The sequence below is a fragment of the Daktulosphaira vitifoliae genome, unplaced genomic scaffold, assembly GCF_025091365.1.
Source record: "Daktulosphaira vitifoliae isolate Bord-2020 unplaced genomic scaffold, ASM2509136v1 Scaffold_1, whole genome shotgun sequence".
Lineage (NCBI taxonomy): Eukaryota > Metazoa > Arthropoda > Insecta > Hemiptera > Phylloxeridae > Daktulosphaira > Daktulosphaira vitifoliae.
In genome coordinates, this window is record NW_026099572.1 from 80,433,870 (window position 1) to 80,459,399 (window position 25,530).

A 25,530-nucleotide genomic window follows, 5' to 3' on the forward strand; every position below is an offset into this window, starting at 1 on the left:
AAAATGCCACATTTTGACTAGACAAAATAATGTAAATTTAATCCTAACATTCAGGAACGTCTAATTTAGTCTCTGGTAATTTTATTTTAGCCAAACAGCTGTTTTAAACATTTGGACTAGATAAATCGACATCAGTCTTTTTAATTTTTGTAAAGTTATACTTAAAAAGACCAGCCATAGTTGTAATAATTATAAAATCTATATATAGATCTTATAACACAAGTTATTACATATAATATTAAATATTTATTAGGTCTATGTATAAAACTGATAACTAAAGTTATTAACTTAACAGTTTATCATCACGGTTGAAGATTGTTGACTATGGTTTATACTCTAAGACGTCACGGTCGACCGTGCTCTAAGTATTTAAATTACCACGGTCGTATCATAAAATTCTTATAATTTCATAATTTAAGTTCTTTTACAATTATTTGTTTTTTTAACAATTTTGAAATTTTGATCATTTGAATAAATTTCTTATGTTAACGTTTTACACTCTTCAGTGCTCAAAATTAAAGCGTCCCCCCGGCGTTTTTGGGATTTCACTTAAAGGGGACGCAAAATTACACTCCTAATAAGAAGAGGGACTCCGTCCCCTTCCGTCCCCCTTTACTTTAACCATTGATGATTGTATAATTTATGTGATGAATGTGTATTTTGAAACAGTATTAGTATGTTAATTGATTATTTTTTGTTTTTAGCTTCGATGCAAAGCTGAGAAGGTATTCATTTAACCATAATGTATTTTATAAGATAATTTACTCAAAATTAATGAAAAATTTTAGAAAAAATTGTATGAAATATTTAAAATATGTATAATTCAATTGAACACAAATAATTATTTTTAGTGTTTTTATTGCATTAATTTGAATTATCGTATTATTATATTATTATATTATTTAAATATATTAAATATTTATGTAGTGTTATACACGTTCAAAAATTTATAAAAAAAACTAAAAATACCGTCATTAAAATTGTTACTTCACAATTTGAAAAAGGTATACACAATTTTAGTGTTGAAAAGTGGTCACATTGTAATACCTACATAAAAAAAGTGGACTGATTCTAATCACCTATATTGACCATGTAATATTTTATCAGTGTCCATTCTGTTTATTCTGTGATATTATTGAATGAAGCCATTTTTTGGCCAAACATTATCAGTTCTTACACTTTACGTACAATTTAGTTTATTATTTATATAAGTGTTTATATACCTGTAATCTCCCGCCAAATAAAATGTTTGTCCAAATTGAATTTGGTTTTATTTAACATCTTAAAAAGTAGTTCAAAATTTAAAAGAAATAAAATTCATATTTTTTTTAAACCAAAATCCATCTGGAATTATCTCAACAATGGAAAGTTCAGACGAAAGTGATTCATTAGATTATTTTTATTTTTTTAATAATGAACTACAACCCTTGAAATTCTTGTTTAACTGGGATAAAGATGATAAATTTTATTTCAACATCGTCGATGTAAGTATAATTTTTATGAATAACTTAGTATAAAAGAACATTGTTTTAGTATAATACGCCTAAAATCATATTATGATTTTAAACTTGGGTATCATCATCTGAATTTTAAAAGTTTTTAAATAAGATAACTTTAGGATAATGTTTTAGTAAATTTCATTTACGTATATTACTGTATATGTTATTTTGTAAACAGATTTTCTTAGCATATTAAAATTTGATTTTTACCATAGCCTTTGTATAGTTAAATAATTCTTAAAATTAACTATGTCAGTCAAAATATTAAGTGTTTGGTATGTGTCAAAAAATGAATTCTAAATTAAATTAATTAATTATTATTAATTATTAAATTTGTTTAAATATCAGAGGAAAATGATAGTGCTATAGTTATCATTTAAAGTATATTTTTTATATTGACTTGCCATAATGTTTGAGTAGATCATATATGATTGGTAAAAAATACAAATTTTAATTGCAGCATGGTATAGGAGTAGTGTTGGAGAAAGCAGATGGACATACCATGGTTTTATCAAATCCAAAGAAATGTGATTATTATCATTTAAATATTCCTGCATTTGATGTAAAATATGTTAAAGATTGTTTAATAGCACAACAGTTTTTGGATCCTAGAAAATATTTGTGAGTCAATGAAATATTAATATATAATGAAACTATTTACTGTATTTTCAATGAAAATTTTTAAAAATTCTATAAGAGAAACTTGAAAGAGTAATTAAAGAGTAAATTAATTTACTTTATACATTTATATATAAGTGATTGAATGAACAAGAGTTGTAGGATGCTACTTAGAATAACTTAGTTGACCTAAGAACTTATTTGTTTTAAATGTAAATTTGAATTATTATTAGATATTATATGTTTTATTTTATTTTATTAAAAATATCACTTTGCTATGTTTATAAATAAAATTTTTTGTTTAATATATTTTCTTCATTTTCCTCACCTTAATTCCAACTAATTGGGTTCGACCATACTTATCCTAAACTTCCACTTAACACAATCAGCCGTCCTCATATCACATTCAATTACATCTGTCCAACTCTTTTTTGATCTTCCTCTACCTCTTCTTCCTTCAACATTCATTTCTATAATTGTTCTTACCGCTTCCGATTCATCTCTCCTCATAACATGACCAAACCATTTAGGTCTATTTTCTCTCATCTTATCTACGATTGAAGCTACACCTATACTGTCTCATATATGTTTATTCCTTATCCTATCTTCTCTAGTCACTCCACTTATCCATCTAAGTATTCTCATCTCTGCTCTACTTTCTTGTCAACTGTCCAACACTCTGAACCATACATCATAACTGGTCTCACTACACTCTTATATAATTTACCTTTCAGACTCGTTGGAATTATTTTAACGCATAACACACCAAACGCTTCTCTCTACTTTAACCACCCGCACTTAATCCTGTGTCTTATACTTTTGTCAAAACCACTGCTCTTTTGCATAATTAATCCTAAATACTTAAAACTTTCCACATCTCTTATCACGTCCTCACCTATTGTCACTGAACTCCACATTTCACTTACCTCGTGTTCTCTTTTGTCAAACTCGTACTATATATACTCTGTTTTACTCCTGCTTATTCTTGAACCCTTTTTTTCAAGAAATGATCCCCATACCTCTAGCCTATGATTAATTTTCTCCTATTAACACTATATCATCAGCGAAACAACATGCACTAAGGCACCTCTCCTTGTATTTCATTATATATTTTGTTTAATATATCTTATTAATTATAATATTTTTAATAAAGTAATTGAAATTGACATGTATTTAGATTACATATTAATTAATTAATAGACATTAATAAATAATTGCAATGGTTATACAATACTTCTAATTATTATTTGGTTAATACTATATGATTATTATTGAGCTTTTCAAGAATATAATTTTTTCTTCGTTTTTTATGAAAGAAAAAATGCTTGTTATATCTCTAAAAATATATATTTATGAAATAAAAATTAATAACATATGTATGTATTAAATAAGTAATGTTTTTTTAATTTTTATTTTAATCTATTCAAATATAGGATAAAAAAATCATGTCCTATTGATTATACACAGAAAGATATATATTCTTGTTGGTTCCATCATAAATTTACTTGGTATGATGAGCTACCAAATTATGGATTAAAACAAAGTAATAGCAATACAATGACTACAAGTGTTTTTACATCGATTTCACTAAAAAGAAAACTGGGTAGTGATCATATTTCTTCTAATAATAGAGCAACGACTTCTACGTAAGTTAATAATAAATTTAATTTTACTTATGTATTGCACCTAATTACAATTTTTTATTTTTTTTTTATAATGTTGAAAAATATTAAGTTTAAAATTCATCATTTCACTTTGATATTTAGTCAATCAAGTTTTCATGTTTGATTTAGCTCTAAAAAACATATTGAAGATACAAGCGATTTTGATAAACCTTTCAAAGATAATGCTAAATCTGATAGCAAAAAAAGGTATAAACATATTTATAAATTTTTTAAATTAAATATTTTATATCTTCTAAATTTTGTTAACCCAAAAATCATCATAAATAAATACTTATTAAATGACGTATGTATGAAAAAATTTCAATATGCATAATATAATTATTATTATTGTTTGCTTAAGTAAAAAAAAAGAAATTTACTTTCTTCACTGTGCTTCATTGTGTACCATCTTTCCTGAGTTTAAAATGTTTGAATTCTTAAAATTTAAGGGCTTAATGCAACAACCAGATAAGTCTCATTTTTTCAGAAAATAATATTTTGTTCATTTCGAATATATATGTTTGTTTGTGTAATTCAGTAAAAAAACAAGATCTATATTTCTATTGTGAAAATATTTTATTTAAAGAAAGCTTTTTAACATTACTTTTAATGAAAACATTTAAATAAAATTGTAGAACAGTTAGATCTTGTACAAAATAAGTTTAACTAATTATTTTAGAACTATTTCATCGTATAATAATAAAATATAAATATTATTTTTATTTGATAGTTTTTTTTTTTATTTATATTTATATTTCTATTCTCTAAATTGTTTAAATAATCATTAAATATAGGTAGCTGTTGGTTTTAGTATCTAAAACTGATTTTTTACATTTGTAGTATAATTNTATAATTTAAAAATATTTAGTTTCTGAATTATTAATAACTAAGAAAAATATTTATTCCTTTAAAGTCATAAAATAAATAAAGAGCCTATTATTAATTATTTTTTTATATATATTTGAATAAATATAATGAAAATTGTACTTTATTTCTTTAATAGTATGTTGTATTTATACATTTTTCTTTTAGAACAAGAATGGCATATACACACAAGGAAGACTTGAATATAGTAGAATACATTGTTAAAAATAAAGATGCTTTTAATGTTTCGGGAAGAGAAATGTGGCAAAGAATGGAAAGAGCGGAGGTTAGAGGCTATAGTTATATAATGGTTACACAATAATAGTTTATGTATAATCAATTATTAGATTTTAGATATGTACTATAACCTATAATAAAAAAAAAAATACTAATACTAATATACTACAAGTTTAGTATACTTGAGGTCTTGTGGGTAATTTCCTACTACATTGCTTTTTCTTCTCCACTCTTTCCCCCAAAAAATCTCTTAATTTTTGGATGCTAAGAATGTATCTATACCTATATTATAAACTATGCTAACTGTATAGTATGATAAATATTTGTATATTTTTAGATGTCAATAAAAAATTTAAATATCATATCTCAAATAAGTTAGTCATATTTTAAATATTGTTTATTTAGAAATGATATGTGTAACAAATATATTTAATAAAAAATTGTATTATAATAAAAAATTATTAGGAATGAAATTTTTGAAACAAACAATTTTTATACCCAAGCTGATTATTTATACTTTTTAACTGTTAATTTGATAATAAAATAATTAAATTCATTGTAAATATATTAAGATTTGCAAAATAAGAACGTGGCAATCAATGAGGGAACGCTATCTTAAACATATTTCCCACCAACTTAAAATAGGAAAGCATAAATACCCATTTTTATCAGATTCAGATTTTACACTATTAAGGCAGGGGTAAGTAAAATCATTAAATTAATATTTAATATATTGAGTAATATACATTATGTTCATTAATCAATATTATTCTTAAATACAGCCCTGAATAGTATCATCATTCAGGGCCATATTTAAAACTAACAGGGGGTAGCGACATGATTTTTTTCAGATTTCTCTTTTAAATAATATTCATGAGGAAAAAAAAATAAAATGTCATTGAAATTTTTTTTTTTGAAAACTTACCTTCAAATTAAAGTCGTCAATTATTGTTAATCTTATTTAAGATTAAAATAATTATACTTTAAAGTAAAACTTTTTTTTCCATTAAACTGTATCTGCTCTTTTGCAATTTTAATATGAATAAGAGTAATCAAGTTAATATTATGTTTAAACATTTAGTATAAATAAAATATAAAGTATTATATTAAAATTGTGCTATCATGCTTTAAGTTTGGCTAAAAAATAAATCTTATTAAATTTTTATTATATTTTATGAAAAAGTGTATTAAAGTTGTCTAAAAATTATTTTCAGATTAAGTATTAATTGTGATGAAAAGGAAAAAAAACTAAAAAAAAACTTAATGAATGAATGCCGAATTGATGAAATAATATCAGATTCCGAAAGTTCTTAGTATTTATTTATCTTACTTTTTTTTGTTTATGATATTTTGTTATAAAAGTAATAAATGTTCCTGTAATAAAAATTATTTATAATAAATTATTAAATTGTTATAAATTATTATAACTTTGAACGAAAAATATTAAGTCCTTTCTTTTAAAATTATTCTCTAATAGTTGTTTAGCTCTTATTGTACTGTACATATATGATTCTTTCTTTACATATAATTGTTTTTGGACACTTATGCTATGAAAGGCACAGTACACATTCAATATTTATGAATCATAAAATATGATATATTTTAATCAATAATTATAAATCAATTTATGTTAGTAAACAGATTTTTATTATTAATAATATCATAATAAAATATATTATTAATTATATTGTTTATTACCATGGAAAAATGAATACTTTCTAAGCTTTTTATCGAAATTAAAAATAATAGGTTCTAAATACAAAAACTGTTCTCAGTTAATTATTAAATTACTTTTATAATTGTTTCGCTCCTATCTTCTTAATCTTCTTAAGATACCAATGAGTACATAGTATTAAGTCTGACTTATTTTTGACCTCATCGGGAGTTCCTCAAGGGGGCATCTGTCTCCCCTTTTATTCTCTCTTTTTATAAATTGATGACATGAAGCTTTTTTTGCAAATTAATATGCGGGAACATTTTATTAAGCTTCAGCATGACTTAAACCGATTTACAACTTGGTTTTTAGGCGCTGGGCTTGTTGCTAAATATTTCTAAATATCAAGTTATGTCTTTCACTGGCTCTAAATCTCCCATAATGCATTATTATTTTATCGGCGATTCTAACCTTACTCGTGTTTATGACACTGTCATAGATCTTGGCGTTAAATTTAATGGTTCTTTAGATCCTTGGCCCCATATTGATATGATTTGTTGTAAAGCGCTTAAGGTTCTCGGTTTTATAATGAGGATAGCTTCTGACTTTAAACTTAAATTAGTAATAAAAACACTATTTTGTACGTTTGTTCGTCCTATTTTAGAGTATGGTGTTATCATCTGTAATCCACATAGCCAACGACGCTTATTTGGTTAAAAGAGTACAACGTAAGTCATTGCGGTTTGCTGGTATTGTATAAGATATTCCTCATCCCCAACATGAATACTCACCTATTGCCGAATACCTTAATCTTCTCTCACTTGCTGATCGCCGAAAGGCCCTAGGTACTAAATTCTTAAAAAATTTGCTTGATGATAAAGTAGACTCTCCATCTCTTTTAGCACTAATTAATTTTAAAGTTCCCCAGAGAAAATCCAGAAATCATGCTCCCTTCATCATACCTATCTGTTCTAATTATATTTATAATGAGTCAATTAAACGTTTAATGAAAATGTAAAATGAAAACCTCTCTTTCAATTTCATTTAAACATTTATTTTATATTTTGTTTAAATGTTTGTTTTTTTTTAATGTTTTTAGCTTCGATGCGAAGCTGAGAAGGTATTAATTTTACTATGATGAGTTTTTTTTTTTTTTTTTATGTCTGTTGCCACTTTTTCTCAGCTCTCACTGGACCGATTTCTTTCAACAATACATCAAAAGATCACAAATCGTATCTAGTTGAAGACATTACCCTTAAACATTGAAAATTTTTCCCTCGTTCCCCGCAAATGGGGGAAATATCCAAAAAAATTACAAATTTAAAAATTGGTAAATTTTGTCATTTTTTTTACTTTTTTTTCTTAAAACTTCCATAACTTTTTCAAAAATAAACAAATCAACATAATTTTTTTTTATACTAAAACCTTAGATATTTTCCTTTCATTTGATATCATTTTTTTGAAAATCTAACACTTATTCTGCTCATATGAGGGATTTAAAATAGTAATTTTTTTTCAATTTAATTTTTGAAAATATTTCATAAATACTGCGTCCATTAAACATATATAAAATTAAAGCTTATGTTATGTAATATAAGCGACTTTGAATTTTTAAACGAGCTTAAATATTTTTTTTATCTACTTATCCATGTAGATCACAGTGGCTGTGATCTATATTTAAAGTCTAAAATTTTATGAGGAATAAAAAATTATATTTTTTAGATTGATTAGGAATTTATATAATTACTATTAACAGTAAATTTATAAGGAAAACTAAACATTTCGTTAAAATCACTATTTTTTAAAACTTTTATTGTAATAAATTATTTAAATAGAAGTCCTAGTAATCATTTCTATGTAACTTTTGCTATTTAAATAGGTGTTACAATTCAAATATTTAGAACCATATTATAATTCTATAATATACTGATATTCAAAAATATTCCGTGCCTAGTTTCACATATTATTTCGTTTACTGTTGTGTTATTGAATTTCATTTTAACTAATATTTTTATAGTAATTTTTTTTTATATGTTAGTACTTGTTTTGATTTAATTATTAATAATTTTAAAAATTAATGGTGATAGAAAAAATCTAATTGTTGATTTGATATTAGCACGAAAAATTGAATAATAAAAGTATATTTTTGACTCTGATAAAAATGATTTGTAGACCATTTATTCATAATTAAGCACAAATTGTCTTTTGAAAATTTTTGTATCAAAAGTAACAACTACTTTATAATTTTTCTGTAAAAATTACAATACTAAGTTATTAAATATCAATTTCAAACTATATTTAATTGCTAATTAATTAATTAATTAATATCTATTAAGATATTTAATATATTAAAATAAAAAATATATTTATTATAAAATATATTGATATAAAATAATATATTATACATTTAATTAAAAAAACTACTAATCAGGAATAATAAAGGAAATAGGAATTAGTTTTGCTTTTGGTATAATCCACCAATTCTTTAAAATTGCATCGAAGCGTTTCTTATGATAGTGAATTTAATCACTGTCAGATATCATCTATACTTTTCCCAACTTTGTTTTTTTGTTTGTTTATTTTAAAATACCTTACAAGGATTAGCCATAGTAATGAGTCCACTAATTTTTATAATTATTACATGAATCTAACTTACATAAAATATAAATTTAAACATATTTTTATTATTTTTCTATCTCAAAATTAAAATAAATAACTTTGAAGGTTTTATGTAGTTTAAATAGTTTTTTTCATCTAAGCAAACACATAGTGTACGGTGGCTGTTTTGTATATTTTACAGTCTTGTACGATCTGGGTACGAATTTTGAACCCCGCCAGTCAAAATAAATTTCAGTGCATTTTTTTCTTAATTTTTTTTTGAGGTGGGAAAAAAAATTCAAAGTAGTTTTAATTTTTATCTTATTTAGATTAAATAACTTCAATCAAGTACTTATCTTTATATTCTCCTCTTGTGAGGAGAAAATTCTAATTCATGTTAAAATATATTACTATATGGTTTATTTTTGTGTTTGTTGTTAATTTTTCTCAACTCTCATTTTTAATGACCAATACGTTAGAAGAACATGATTTTAATCTTGTTGAACTTATAATCCCCAAATATTGGAAACAATCTATTAATTTTAGAAATGCTGACAAATATCTCAAAATTAATAGGAGTATAAAATTTGTTATACTGAATTACAGAGTAAAATCAAATCAGTAAAATAAAATAATATTTTTTAATGTTAATAGACCAATATACATTTTACTATACCAAATTTTTATGCTGATTTCAAGTCTAAAATTAGATTTTTTCTCTCGTCTCTTTTTTGAGATTATTATTATAAAAAACACATAAAAAAATTAATTTAGAAAAAAAATTTTTATCAAGTTATTATTGATATTTAATATGTTAAAAATAATCCATGCATAATTTAAACGCAAAATATAATTTTTAACTTATTTTTATGAAAGTTTATAATTTAAAAATATTGAAATTTTAAACACAATTTTAGCTTAGCTCGCAAGTTTAGAATTTATATCATTAATTAGAAAATTTTTATATGGAATAAAATATTCGATTTATTAAATTGATATGTGATCAGAAACATATAAATACTATGAACAGTAAATTTATAATGAAAACTCAAAATTTTGATAAAAACGTTTTATTATAATAAATCATTTAAATAGAAGTCTTACTATGCATTTCAATGCAACTCTTAGTGTTTAAATAATTATTTATATTGATATACTGCACATAATACGTTCTGCTTGTTACGAATTTTTTTAATTAAAATATATTTATTGTTTATTCATACGTAACATAATAATCAAACATAAATATTTATTATATTAATTAGAAGGATTTTGTTATTATTTAGTTTTAATGCGAAACTTTAAAATAGTCGCAAAAATAGGTATGGAATAGTATATTTTGGTCTCTGATGAAAATTCTTTGTAAACTACTAAATTTATTTATAAATAACAAACAATTTTTTTTTTTTTTAAGTATTGCATCAAGTACTATGAATAATACATGTTTTTTTAATTTAGATGAATTAAATTTATTATATCAATAAAAAAGATAATATAAACTAATAATTCTTCAACATATATTATTTTTTATTAATTCAAAACAAATATTGTTAAGAAGCGGTATTGGATGATATTTTGGACCGAGTTGCATGCCGCAATGTTTGGTTGGCCGGCGTTTCTAAGGCAACAAAATTAGCATGCAAGTCATTTAATGGTCAGTAACGGCGTTTAGGTCTTTTCATTTCAAAAAGGACTCTGATTCTTCAACAACGTTCTTATATCGTATAGGTACGTACTAACCATAGTTAAGTTTTGTGTGTTTATTTCTGCCATTGTAGTATTTTTATTAAAATATATTTTTATCTGAAAAAGTTAGGAGACAGTTGTTTGTGTTCTCAAGCATTACATAAAACTATAGTAAACTTTTATAATATAAGTTCATACTTTTTGATAAAATCAAAAATTTATGTTTTATTATTACTCCTTACAGTTAAACACGAATAATGAGGTATCTCTTGATGGACAGGTAGTCAATAAATTATAATTTTAAATTAAAACTTAGCACGTGAGAATTTTTCAACGAATTATAAATTGTTAGGTTTAGGTAACTAATAGGCGAGTAACATTGATTAACTATCGTAGATGAACTTTATAGTTTACAAAATAGTAAATTGTACGATATTATTTAAAATAGAACGTTGATAATAAGTTTAAATAGATAAATGTCCTAGTTTTATAATAACTTGAGTTCAAAATAAAAGAAGAGCGAGGTTTTTTCACAAAGTTTTATTTAGTTTAATTCAACTTTTTAGATTAAAATGACCTAAATTATACATCAACTTTAAAAAAAAATCATTTTTCTTAATAAAATTAATAAAACGCGAATTGTAGGTTTAGATTTTCTTATTAATATATTGCGTAACACAAAATTTATCTTTTTATATTTGTAGTTTGAATTTATAATTAAATTTATTAATTCAATAAAAAAAATATTATGAACTATCAATATTTTGTAATCGAACGGTCTACTATTTTTTTAAATATTGTTTTATCAAATAGTTCTTCATTTAAGTATACACGCAATATTATAAAGCTTAGCATTGGATTTTATATTTATAAATTAAATAGCAGATAATCTTAATGTTCAATATAATTACATAATGTGTTTTATAATTATTCAACAAATGATTCTAAAAATAATAAATAATTATAATTTTTTTATCTTTTATTTTATTACAGCTTTATATAAAGAAATAAACTTTATTATATAAAGTATTTTATGTCCTAATTTAAGAAGTATTGAATACTTATGATGAATATCTAATTCATAATAAGATAAAATTTAAATAACGCTTAATGTTGTATGTGGTAACAGTAAAAAATCTATTTTTTTTATAAATGCCTTCTAAGAAAATTATTAACATAAAAATCTAACACGAATTACGTGCCACATATTTTATTGTACCTCTTAAAACTAAGATATAAAGTAGGCACTTAAAATTATTTTAGTTGTATTGTGTAATTGAGAAGTTATATGTTTTAAAATATAATTAGAAAATTAATAACTATTTGATTAGACATTTTATTGAAAACACTCTAACTGACCAGTATTATCGATCAATAATAGGTTCGTTAAAATATTCTTTATCATATCTAGTTAAAGATACTATTCCAAATGTGAAAAAATCACTATAGATTTAACTAAGATTGAAATTTTATTATTCATTAAAAATATATGCAAATTAATTACATTTACTCGTTTTAATTTTTAATATTCTGGTCCCCAGTATTCCGATTCTTTTTTTTTGATATGAGTTAACAGATGTATGTTTAACAATTACTCTATTTTTACTAATTTATACTAAACTGCACAAAACTATACTTTTTGAAAAATTTAAACACATGATTACTTATTAATTAATATACTTAGAAGATTTTTTAGGTAAATTATTGAAAAAATATTGAAATAAAAAGATAACTGATCATGTTACACATGTTTTTACTAATTTATAATGAACAAACTTTTGTCGACTGACAACTAAAAAATGCATTTTGCACGAATTTAAAGCAACACAATAAAAAAGAAATAATATAAAGAAAAATGTTTGTATTATAATTTTTCCTTAAGGTGTGTAAATAGGTAGGAAGTTATTCATTACGGCGCTGGCTTTAATGACAATAGTCTAAGTGTGTTTTAACGAAAAAAATAAAAAGAGCTCACCGGGTAAATAGAGAGGGAGGTGGAGGGCTAACGACCCATAGTCACGTGAAAGTGGTATTTTTGAATGGACAAGGGTCAAAGGCTTCGACCACTCCGTGACCTCATTTTCAAATAACTGTCACATTTGCATTTATCGAACCAAAAATGTTTCTTCACTCAACCATACTGTACTTGAAATATTCATTTACCCGCCTACAATACAACTATTAAGAAGTTGTGGGTTAAATAAACTAAAATTATTAGTAGCTCCACCAGTCTCTTTACCGGGTATCAAAATTAATTTGCTGCTATACGTTTTACTTCTTACTAATATTCAATTTAATTATGTATAGAAATAGGAGTTTTGGTACACTAAAAATTTAAAACAAAATAATCATGTTATAGAATGTTATACTGCATTGTTGATTTTTAGATGAAATTATGTATAACAAGTATCTGTCAAGCGTCGAAAAAATAGATGGGTACTTGACCTAATTCTAGATGATTACTCATCAATATATTGTGGTCATCGGTCTATTGGTGACCATGATGCTTTGTAAGATCGCCGTCAGTAACTATCCAGTATTCGAAGGTGCCACTGAGCTCAGGGAATTGCTGATTCCATCCGGAGTGCACATTGGGTCATTAATTTACCGGTTAAGAGCTTCCGATCACGACAAAAACTATCCATTATATTTTCAAGCCACCGGTATGAGAATCCTTTGTATAGTACTTAAATAAAGCCTTGAAATAAAATATTTATACCTCGCGTGCCAAATAGCTGAATAAATTTGGTCAAAAACTATTATGTTTTAAAATTTTTTGCACTTTAAACCTTTATAGTAAATAAAATTAAAATAGAAATACATACCCAGAAAATGTACCGATATTTATTCCAGGGCCATTTCACTATTTTAGCGCTAGATTAATTACTGTTGTAAATTAGTTTAATTTTCACCTCACTTACATAAAATTGCATATATTTCCTGATTTATCAGCTACTAATTACTTTTTAGAACTATTTCCCAAAACTTATAGGGTTGCCAGATTTATTTTATTTAATGGAAACATGTATATTTAACTAGTTCATATAATAGAAAATTATCCAACTAAGGGCATGACTGATTGATAACAACTTTTGGACTAGTCCTTCGAATGTTATTCTCATTTTTATATCTTGGCGGGAGATAAAGAAGAGCCCAGAAATTAATAGTGATTCAAATAACAACTCCCGTGTCTCACCTCTAGTCAACATTATAAAATGTTAATAACTTCCGAAATACTAATTCAAAAGTTGTTATCGACCAGTCATTTTCTTAATTAGATCATCATTTATTTTATAAGCTAATTAATGATATGTTGCCATTTGAAAAACTAAAGTTGATACACCTATAAGTTACTGTACCTTTATGTAGCTAGTAAAAAAAAATTTATTTTGCGGGTAATCGAGTGGTTTATGATAATCCGATTACTGTGTATAATTATTTTTATCATGAGAGTGATATGACACCCATATCCTCCATAACTACGCCAATGATCATTTGTATTAATACTTATTAATTTTCATCGGGAAAAAACATTATTGAAATGTTAGTTCAGATGTATTAAAAAATAGCAATATCATAAAATCGCCATATTATTTTTAGATTTTGGCAGTTACGTAGTTAGAATAGAAAACCTTCCATGCCCATCAAATACCACATCAAGTTGTCAGGCTGACATGTATTTAGATCGAGTACTTATTCCGGGGCAAACTTTTCAGTTTCGAATTACAGTTCGAGATACAAGAGGAGATACCACTACAGTACCAGTGACACTGATAGCTACGGAAGCACGAAATGATATTGATACAATATTCCCTCATATTCCTGCCATAATAATCGTGCCAGAAGTAGAAAAATGAGCTATTTAATGTTATGTATTATTTTTTATTGCATTAATTCTTTTGTAGGATATCAAGGTCGGATCTGAACTAGAGTACGTGATAGTTCGAAAGAATATAGAAGTACGAAAATCAGCTGGGCTTGAATTGAGAGTAAGACTGACTAAATTTTGCGTTTTTGATAATAATTTCCGATAAATTCAATAGTTATTTTTTAACTCTTTAATATAGTAACGGAACTAGGGAATTTTTCTTGCGGGATATATATATATATATACATAAGTGATCCACTATGACTCACGCAATATCATCAAAAGTATAAAATGAATTTTCTTTTAGAAAGTATTAGTATCCTACACACTTAAATTAATACAAAAGGTATATAATGTAATGGTTCAAAAGTTGTTTCCGACGGGTCAATTTTTTATTCGTAAGCTAGTTAAACATGCATGTTTTCATTAAAAAAGCTAAAGATAAAATTTTAAGAGGACAAAAGAGGATATATATATTTTTCTGTTAATATAAGTGTACAGGATATTCATAATTTTTGAAAAAAAAAAATTTTATTTTATCTTATACTTTTCAAGATAATATGATTATGTGAGACATAATTATCGTATCACCTCGTATAAAAGTTCACTACTTGTACCGAATAATAATAGTGTATTTTTACAATACAATTATCTTTGTTCTGGTCGATCTATCTCTCTAATCATCTTAATTACACCTCAGATTAGAAAAATTAAAACATTGGGCCCTTATTTATTAATGAGAACCAAAAAAGAAAAAAAATATTACCGATAGTACTGTTTGTTAATAGTAAGGACACAAAATATTTGATATAAACAGCATTATTAAAATATAAAAGCTTTAAAATTGAACATATTTTAGGGTACTACTGCGTTGACCATGGCGAAACTTCGCATGAATAAGGATACGACTACCGGCACGATATCTGTTGTTCAGCCTCTTGACTTTGAAACTAGAAACATGTATAGGCTACAAGTAGTAGCGCTCGATATGTATGTGGATCCAAACAAAGATTCTAGAAACGCTGCTGCGTTCGAGGTCATAGTGGTTGTGGAAGATGTACAAGACACGCCGCCGATATTTGTACGACTGGAAACAATAGTGTATCTGCATAACAACATGTCCGTTGTAAGATTAATATTTTACATTTTCCGATAATTAACGAAAGAGCCTTTTAAAAAGAAAATCGATATATTACCTTAAGATTAATTTCTAGAATCCAAAAAAATTTCCAATAAAAAATATTATAAACAATTAGTAGATAAGATAGTAATAGTGATAAAACAATATTTCTTCATTTATATATAAATCGTACTAAATTTTCGAATAAAAATAATTTAACAATCAAATAATTTAATTTAAAAAGAAAAATGGCTTGCATTATATCAAGTAACATAAAATAAGAAATTGAGTCAATTAATATGAACAATTGATAGAAAATAATTATTACTTTTAATAATAGATATTGTGAAATCATTATTTTTAATTATGGTGTTGTGATAGACCAGAGTTCGTTGAAATCTATAATTAATTCTAGTATATGCATCAAACAAAATATATGTATTTTGTTTTAACCAATATAATGAACAGGAGGAACTACAAAGAGTATTTTAGAATAGTTAGATAATTCGTAGAATAATCAATGAAATAATTTTATGTAGATATTTTTCTTTTGTTTAGTAAAGTATACATTTTCCATGTACAAAAGATGGTGTTAATAATTTAAGACATTTGTTTTGATATGAAAATCAAAGTGTCGAAGTCTAAAAATTATAACCATTATACATTATATGTTGTTAAATATATGATATATTTTCAAGACTACCTGTTGTCAACATTTCCATGCGTACTAGTTGAATTTTTGAGTTAACTTACATACGCGAATAAAAGTTTACACCGCATTATTAAATTTTATTCTAATTTACTATAAGGAAAAATTTGAAAAAATTTTAATTTGCTAGAGAAGCCTGGGGGAATGCCAGACACAGTGTTATACCAGTCACCTGAATTTCTTCTAAACTAAAATACTGCGTAAGACACTGATTGCATAGTGACTTTACCATTTCTATCATTAATAATAATAACTAATATAGTTATATTATTGTTTTAAATGTTCATAATAATATCATACTAAATTTTGAATTACATATATATTTCAATGTACATTTAACATGGCTGGTTTTATTCTTATATTGGGGTAGTACCGGTTAAATTCGATTTCTTTTTTTTTAAATAAATATTTTGTTCTTAATATTGATTTAATGATCTTTAAAATCTGACACAATTTGGTCAACGTTTTTCATGTTTCATGCTTATTTTCCATGTTGTTTCAAAATATTTGAACGAAAATCTATTGAGCTACATCAATTCGCGCTAGTTGTCTGACATTCTCCCAGTCTCTCCTAATACAATTTTACTATTTTTATAATTTTACGTAACATTATATGTTTACAAATATACAAATAAATAATTACATTGTTTTTGAACAGTATTATTGTCTGTTATACTAGGCATTATCTTGCTACAAACACATTTAAATAATTGTATTAAGAGTGAATATTGTCGTTTACAGGAACAGTGTATATCTTAAAATTTGACAAAATGAGATTTTTAACTATATAATTTATCTCAATGAGTTTATCAGAATATTTTTAATTCTATAAATTTTTTTTGTCAGACTATAGTTTCAATGTGTTTTATGAAAATAAACCACAAATCACATTAAAACATCAAGATATAGTTAAAAATTAATTTTTCAATCGTCCTAAAAACGTTCAAAAACTGAGTTACGCACTATTGGCAGTATAAACGAAAATGTTTATCTTATATCTGAATAATTTATATATTTTTGTATAATTATTTAAATATTTTATTAGTCATAATTTTTAAACAATTTCAGGGAGACGTGGTTACCAAAGTAGAAGCTATCGATGGGGATAAAGGAAAACCTAGAAAGATAAAATACGGATTAGTATCTGAAAATCGGCCTTTCACAGTATTATTTGAAATTGGCTTATTTTCTGGTGAATTTCTGACGATTAATTTTTTTAATACATTGAATTTGAGAGATTAACGCTTTCATATATATGACTAAGGTGAAATCAAATTAAAAAGACCAATGTCAGAATTGATCGCTATTTCCAAAGCAATGCAACCGGCGATATTGACTGTGATTGCAGATGAAGAAGTTTCTGGGATCGCTGATGAAAAGCCTGCAATGTCCACGGAAGTAGACATTGCTTTGATACTAGATAACATTGTCGATAGTCCACCATATTTCCACAATTCAAAGTTCGCACATTTTGTTGATTTTTATTGTAACATGGTTTATGAGTGTGTGTTTTTTTTTCTAGTTATGTTTGCCATTTAAATGAGAACAGTGCCCAGGGCACTGTGTTGGCGTTTGGAGACGGATACGTGACGCAAGTACATGACGATAATACGGTATTTTAGTATTATTATTTAATTTTTGAAACCATAAAATACTGTATATACCTCCAATACCTACCTACCGCTGGCATTGTTTGTTTTACGTGTTATTCTTACTCAGTGCGTGTGTGTACTTAACAGGGCAAAGATTCGGTGTACGCTCTGACTTTGGAAAACAATAACGGCACGTTTGAAGTCTCACCCGGAGTGATTGACAGACGCGGACGATTCACTATTGTGGTGCGCAACAACAGGTTGCTGGATTTTGAGAGTCGACAGTCCGTCTATTTCGAGGTCAAGTACTCTTTTGCACTTGATAAATCCCTAAAAATTACATACGTTTACACGTATGTAATCTTTATGAAAACCGAATTTATGATTTTTGTTTTAGGTGGTAGCGACCGAGTTATCTGCTGTATCCGGAAACTCAAAAAAAACCAGAGCCCCCGTAGTGGTTTATCTCAATGATATTAATGATAATCCTCCTCGTTTTACTAGTCCCTTATATACACTACAACTGCCCGAAAATGCTACTGCAGGTTCACGAATCACTACTGTCGAAGCCGTAGATCCCGACACTGGTACATCGGGCAGTGTTAGATACACTGCAATATTGGGGTTTCAAAATTCGTCGTTGATACTCGACCCTCAAGTGGGTACTATTGTTTTATCAAATGATAATCATGGATTTGATCGAGAAAAATCAGCAGGTTTGTTGTAAATTGTACAATTTAAGTTTTTCCATTCTCTCATTATATACAAATTTAACTTATTTATAAAATTATAAATTTATATCTTTCATGAAAATATAGCATGTATCAAATTAATGTTTCTATTGAAATGCATTTTCTTATTTATTTTAAAATGTTTATTATATGAAATTAAATATGGACGTTTGAGGTTAGTATTTTTTATAGAGTATAGAATGGCTGTTGAAGCTAGAGATATGGATGGTAATGGATTAGTAACGACTGTACCACTTATTATTCAAATATTAGATATCAATGATGAAACCCCAACGTTTCAAAACATTCCTATTCAATTCGTTTTAACTCAAGACATGCGCAACTTTACAGAAAAAGCTTTTATTAGGGTGTGTTTTTTATAAATATTTTATTCATAAATAATTTAAAAATTTTACTAGTCACAAAAAAAAATTTGAAATATATTTTAAATGTCATTGATTAAACAAATGTTTTAAAATGTAAAATCACGTAGCCTACATATTTTTCCTAATTCCATAAAATATAGTAGACTTTTAGTGGGCATATAAATCAAATGTTTTTTTTTTTTATAAATATTATTACTTATTCTTATTTTTTAGGCAATCGATAAAGATGCAGAAGCTCCAAACAATATTGTTCGTTATGAAATTATTAACGGTAACTACAACAATCGCTTCATCCTGAATTCAGAAACCGGTAAGGTTCATAGATATTCATATAAAATATTGTATACGAGCGAGTACATTTTGTTTTCTTATGAAATATTGTCTTATTATGTATGAGTGTGTGTTACGCTTAATTTACGACTTCTTTGTGTCTAAATATATTGTTATGTCCGACAGTCATCAACTGGTATTTTGCCCTAGTGATTAAATATGTGAAAATGTTGCGTACTCGTTTTTATCTCAATTAGCTAATCGAAAGTATATAGAATGTCCAGTAAATAAGGAAACGGGTTTCTATTGTTCTCATTTCTTGTAACAATTAACCTGTTTCCTTACTTACTGAAACCCTGTATAATTTTTCGATTTTCAACAGGTGAACTATCTATATCTGATATTTTGTACGATACTAGCAGAACTAGAAGGGAATCGATAAACACCGTGTTTGTTGTGCTTACAGTTCGTGCTTATGATTTGGGTAACATATTTTATTTATACCCTTATCACATATTCTGTGAAATATGATTTTTTCATTATTGTTTCAAAGACGGTTATCACCATATTTGTGTATAGGTATTCCGAATAGATGGACTACTACTCAGGTAAGAATTTATCCACCATCTTCTGGAGTCAGGCAGATGTCATTTTTAGTGCCTTCTTCTATGGATTTGGCGACCGTTCATATTTTATTAGAACAACTAACTGGAGGAAAAATAACCATAAATTCTATTAAGCCATACTATGGATACTTTTCCCAAGATTCTAAAACTGACAAGTATGTAAAATAAATACATTTTTATGTTTTGATTTATATTTAAACTTATTTCACTAGAAATATTGTGGTTGCTACTGTCGTTTACAACACTAACACTGTTATTGATACTGATGAATTTCGAAGATATTTTTATAATTACCATGAAGATACTAAACAAAAAGTATGATCTATTCTTTTATTGCTAATATAATATTTTTATTTAATCGTCTGACATCACTTTTAATTTTTTTTTAAATTTTAAAGTCAAGATCCCTCTTAATATGTTAACTGAAATAAACTTTTTTTATTCATTTTTCAAAATAATGAACCAGTAATATTGTTTCAGGCAGTTCACAATAGCTATAAAGACTTATCATTTTGGTTGAATTTATTATTATTAATAGCAATTTTACTAGCGGCATTGTCATTATTATGTTGCTGTTGTTACCAGCAATATTTTCGGCTTATACAAAAGTGAGATATATTATGTTAAGTATGAATTGCAATTTTTATAAAACAGGTTTTTTAATAGATTAATAATTTGCCATTATCATTTTAACTCTAACTACTCTATGAACTACTAAGTACTCATATTACCAAATTCATATTACAAAATAATAATTTATGTTAATTTTCTGATAGGTTAAAAGCTTTATTAATAACCTGCCAGATATTTTTCATTTTAATTGCAGCTGTTTCTTGTTACTCAAGTACGCATTACTCAGTATCATTTGCAACAAATATTCAATTTTAGACGCTGATTTTCTTCTTTTTTTAAACATTTTATTAATTTAATATTTTATGATAGAGAATATTATTACTTTTAAGAAATAAAATATCTGTGTGTGGTATGCCTCTTCTAAATTCGATCACGGGCGGCTTCATTCATCGTACGAGAGATCAGTTCGGTGATTGGAGTAGCCATTCTTCTCTTCGGTGACGGACTAACTATCCGTCCCAGGAAATCAATGGCTAAGAAACCGCCTTCCTTTAATGGACTTAAAAGGCGTTAAAAAAAGTATTATATTTAGTACGTACATCAAGAAAGTTGCTTGCTGTTTTACTAGTTTAACTAGAATTAATTAGGTTTTTTTTCTTTTAATAATATCAAGCAATATTTGTTTAGTAGAAGTAGATTTTTATGTTATATAGATGGGTTTTATTTGCTTACAGAAAAAAATTTGACCAAGAATTTCTTGCCGAAAACAAAGGTACACAAGTGTCTAATCCTAGTATTCAGCCAAACGACACTCAGAAAAATATGATATATATTTTGAGCGAAAAACGTGATTCACCTTTTCGATTAGCTAAAAAAACAAAAACGGTCATACCACATAATAAAGTTAAAAAAAGATTAAGCGATGAATCTCTTCTTCTCGAAGACGTCGAAGGTAATGAGTATCGTATATTAGATAAACAGAAATCTTGGTCAGATGAAACAGTTACGACAAGACAAGAAATGTTTTTCAAACAAGGAAATGCTGAAATTCTTCGTATCATGTCCAATGATTCACTGGAAGTTATGGATTCGGCATCAAATTTGGGTGCGGTTAATGTACACGACGAAGCTGCTGGTAAAAAAGTGATAATGAACAAATTTTTGAGTAGTCAACCAGAAATCATCGAAGAAGATCGAAGAGAAAACGTATCAATACAAAAACAACAACACGTGGAAGAAAAAAAGAAAGACGATCTTGAAGAAGAACAAAAAAAAATGATGGCATTTCAAAGGGATGTTTTACTTACCAGGTAAAAATGTTAATCATCTGTATAAAAAAAACCAGCACAGGGGGATCGCGGCACAGTGGTGACGAAGCATAGTTGGATCAAGTATAATGATATCTAACAGTGATTAAAATCACTATCAAACAAAAAAACGCTTCGATGCAAATCTTTAGATAGTGTTTAATTTTAAAAAATTGGTGTATTATTCCAAAAGCTACATGATCTGCTAGTTCCTTATTAATATCCTGATAAAGATGAAGTATGTCAAATGAAAGAGGAACATAAATATTATTTGTTATAAAAAAATTGTGTTGATCCATACACTTTTCAATAAGTTATAGCATTATAAAGTTAAAAATGTAAAAAATAATATCGAGAATTTTCACATAAAAATAGCATTCTGTAGCCATTTTCAACGTGAAGACAAAATAAAGTCCGAAATTTTTTTTTTCTACAATAAAGTACATTAAATTAGCTTTAATTTAAAATATATATAAAAGTGTCAGACTTTCCGGAACACTTTCAAAAGTTTAAAAAGTAAATATTTTGTGAAAAAGTTGTCATTTTGAATTCCCTCCTGTGGGCAGGTAAAAGGTCAGATTTATAAAAAAATATACCAAATAAAAAGTAATGATATCATACATCTATAAAAAAAAAAATTATATTGATTTAGTTATTTTTAAAAAAGTTATGGCAATTTTAAGTAAAAAAATTTCGAAAATTTCGAAAATTAGCTATTTTTAAATTTGTAATTTTTTTGGAGGTTTCCCCATTTACGGGGAACACGGGAAATTTGTTTAATTATTGAGGGTAATGTCTTCGGCTAGATACGATTTGTGATATTTTGACGTATCATTGAAAGATATCGGTTCGGTGAGAACTGAGAAAAGTGGTAATAGACAAAAAAAAACACATTATAGTAAAACCAATACCTTCTCAGCTTCGCATCGAAGATAAAAGTTAAGTAACTGGCTCAATTAAATATCTTTTAATTATATTTAAATCGACCAACTAAAATTATTTTTTATTCATAAAACATATCTTTGTGCTTCAACAAAATTTCGACCTAATGTTATGAGTGTATAAAGACACTTTATTTAAAAATAATTTTTTTATTTATCATAAATTTAGATTTCTGGCTGAAGAACAACAAAAGTTCATGACAAAATTAGAGACTAGAAGCCTGCCTGGTGCTGATATTGCGACTCAAACAGAAGTACATACTGCTACACAAACAATAAATTCGTGTTTAAAGAGTAGAAGTAGATGTCGAAATAACGGACAGACGGATTGCACATGTTCTAAGTCTGCTCAATATCCAAGAAGATCTTCGAGTATGCCACATAGGAAATTTATTAGTCCGATTATAGAGGAAACAGGGAGTGGGTCAGGTACTAGTTTGCAATCTTTGCAAATACCAAGCGCTGGAGAGCATCATCATGAAAAACGCAAGTCTAGGTCTTATTGTAGTCTTAGAGATTTAGAGCTGGACAAACAATTACAATACATGACACCATCATTAAGGTCTAGAGCAATTGCCCGGAGAAGATTATCTACATCTTTACCACCCGGTGGTGTAAGGTTACCTAGAACAATGCAAATGTTGGAAAAGAAAAGTGTCTTTTCTATAGCTTATGGAGATGTGGCAACGCAAAAGATCAACTGTAGTGCTGATTCTTCAAACAACTGGGATTAATATTAAATACATTTTAACATTTTGTCACTCTAGGTTTCAGTTTTGAAAAAACAATGTCGCTCAATCATAAACTTTTATTACCAAAATAATGTATATAAATATTACCAACAGCTTTTTTTTAATAAAATACTTTTTGTTTTTGTTATTGTGTAAGTTCTACAAAGTTACTGTTACTTTTAAAACTACAGTATTATATCAATGTGATACAATTATTTATATTGTTTCTAAGCATCTATTTTATTTACTATTATTTATATATAATTGTAAAAATTATATTTACTTAATTGAAGCAATATTTTATATTTATAATGTAAATAATGAAGCTTATGTTTTTTTGTTTTTTTATGTATTTATTAAGTTTTTATGTTTTTTGTTTAAACCAATAACGAAACACATTAAATTATTATTTTAGTGTATAGAAAAATAAAATATTTATTATACAAACATTTGATTAACTTTGTAGAATGCAAAATTTTATCCTTAAAAAATTATTATTTTTTAAATCATGTTTATTACAAGTCGACCCTCATAAAAAAAACTAAAATACTTGAAATATGATAAGATTGACAAGTAACTTTAAATCTAGCTCAAATATTTCTATATTTCTACATGATGATAAAAATAGTACTTCATTTCTAGTCTATATTTTAAAATGATAATAACTTTCAAAGAATTAGTCCAAAAGTTGTTATCAACCAGTCATTTTCTTTACTAGATCTTTTTCTATTTTATAAAAAAATTTAATATATATATATATATATGTTTCTATTAAAAAAAATAAAGTTGACGCCCTTATAAGATACAAGAAATACACATGTAATTTGAAAATCGAAAAAAAATTGTTCAAAAAAATTATTATTTTAAGTGGTATTGAGTGGCTAGCATTAAAATAATCACCCTGTATATGTATTTACATTATTATTATAATGATGATTACATAATGTATTTAAGCTTAAAATTAGTAATGAGTCGCGTAGCCTTTGAAAGTATTTGAAAATCCTACTTAATATTCAAGGAAAAGAACAGTATTTATTAAGTATTATCATGTTTGATTTTTCGAAGAGAACTATATGCCAACTGATTTTCAACAAATTCCTCATTGTGATCTACAGAATATAAATTACCTATAGTTAACAATTCCATTCAGTCACTCTGTGAATATAAGTGAAAAATAATAATACAAGTATGTTAATATTTTAAATCGACATAAAAGAACCACTTCCGAATTAATACAAAAATAAACGATTTTCGATTTGTAAAAGCAAAAATTTTAAAGTTTAACATCATGTCAAGTACTAACACAACGCCACCGTTTAAGTCATTATTGTCGGCAATCGCTTGAAACGCTTCGTCGGTCAGTGTGAGTAATGTCCATACAAAAAATATACACGGCCGAGCTACCGGGTAGCTGTTGAAAACGTCCGGCTTGGCAAGTACAATATATTATGTACACGGTTTGCATTATTATAATATTACATCTCGCCCAATAGGGAGACCGGTTTTACCGTATTTGTGCATAGTTAAGACACCGACTATGTAGGTTTCGCGTAAACCAAAACTCGATTGTTCTAAAGAAAAACAATTTTTTTTACTCGGAGAGATTTTGCACACAATGCGATTTGTGTCTATGTGCACATTTTTTTTTTTCAAGTCTCGGGCCAGAGACAAAGTTAAGAGAGAGACGTATTTGTCCCAGCGACAGGGAATACCGAAAAAATAATCTCCTGCTGAGCCAAAGAGAAAAAATTATAAAAAATATCAAAACAAAAGACTCAAGACTAACAATAATGATAGTTATAATAATATTCAGTGACTGTGCATCGATAGCCAAAGGAAAACACGGGCGTAGTCCA

General features: G+C 26.3%; 2 protein-coding genes across 6 annotated transcripts; both read left to right on the forward strand.

Annotated features, from left to right (window-relative positions):
• Positions 1–1,139: 1,139 nt before the first annotated feature.
• LOC126894284 (uncharacterized) lies at positions 1,140–6,307 on the forward strand. The gene is made up of 7 exons (XM_050665195.1): positions 1,140–1,484; positions 1,960–2,120; positions 3,551–3,763; positions 3,911–3,988; positions 4,814–4,931; positions 5,455–5,582; positions 6,097–6,307. Exons 1-7 carry the CDS (start codon positions 1,362–1,364, stop codon positions 6,194–6,196), a joined length of 921 nt encoding a protein of 306 aa, XP_050521152.1. The 5' UTR covers positions 1,140–1,361; the 3' UTR covers positions 6,197–6,307.
• Positions 6,308–7,085: 778 nt separating this feature from the next.
• LOC126894007 (cadherin-86C) lies at positions 7,086–23,904 on the forward strand. Of its 5 annotated transcripts, none has more exons than XM_050664629.1 (19): positions 7,086–7,381; positions 10,690–10,862; positions 13,208–13,483; positions 14,421–14,665; positions 14,726–14,809; positions 15,548–15,814; positions 17,586–17,709; positions 17,782–17,977; positions 18,040–18,130; positions 18,257–18,409; positions 18,507–18,825; positions 19,033–19,208; positions 19,440–19,536; positions 19,879–19,980; positions 20,076–20,277; positions 20,335–20,437; positions 20,603–20,730; positions 21,430–22,005; positions 23,113–23,904. In XM_050664629.1, exons 3-19 carry the CDS (start codon positions 13,276–13,278, stop codon positions 23,675–23,677), a joined length of 3,636 nt encoding a protein of 1,211 aa, XP_050520586.1. In that variant the 5' UTR covers positions 7,086–7,381; positions 10,690–10,862; positions 13,208–13,275; the 3' UTR covers positions 23,678–23,904. The 5 variants fall into 5 exon arrangements, with proteins under 5 accessions (XP_050520586.1, XP_050520583.1, XP_050520582.1 ...); XM_050664626.1 differs by lacking the exon at positions 7,086–7,381 and adding an exon at positions 7,706–7,866; XM_050664625.1 differs by lacking the exon at positions 7,086–7,381 and adding an exon at positions 8,499–8,569.
• Positions 23,905–25,530: the final 1,626 nt, after the last annotated feature.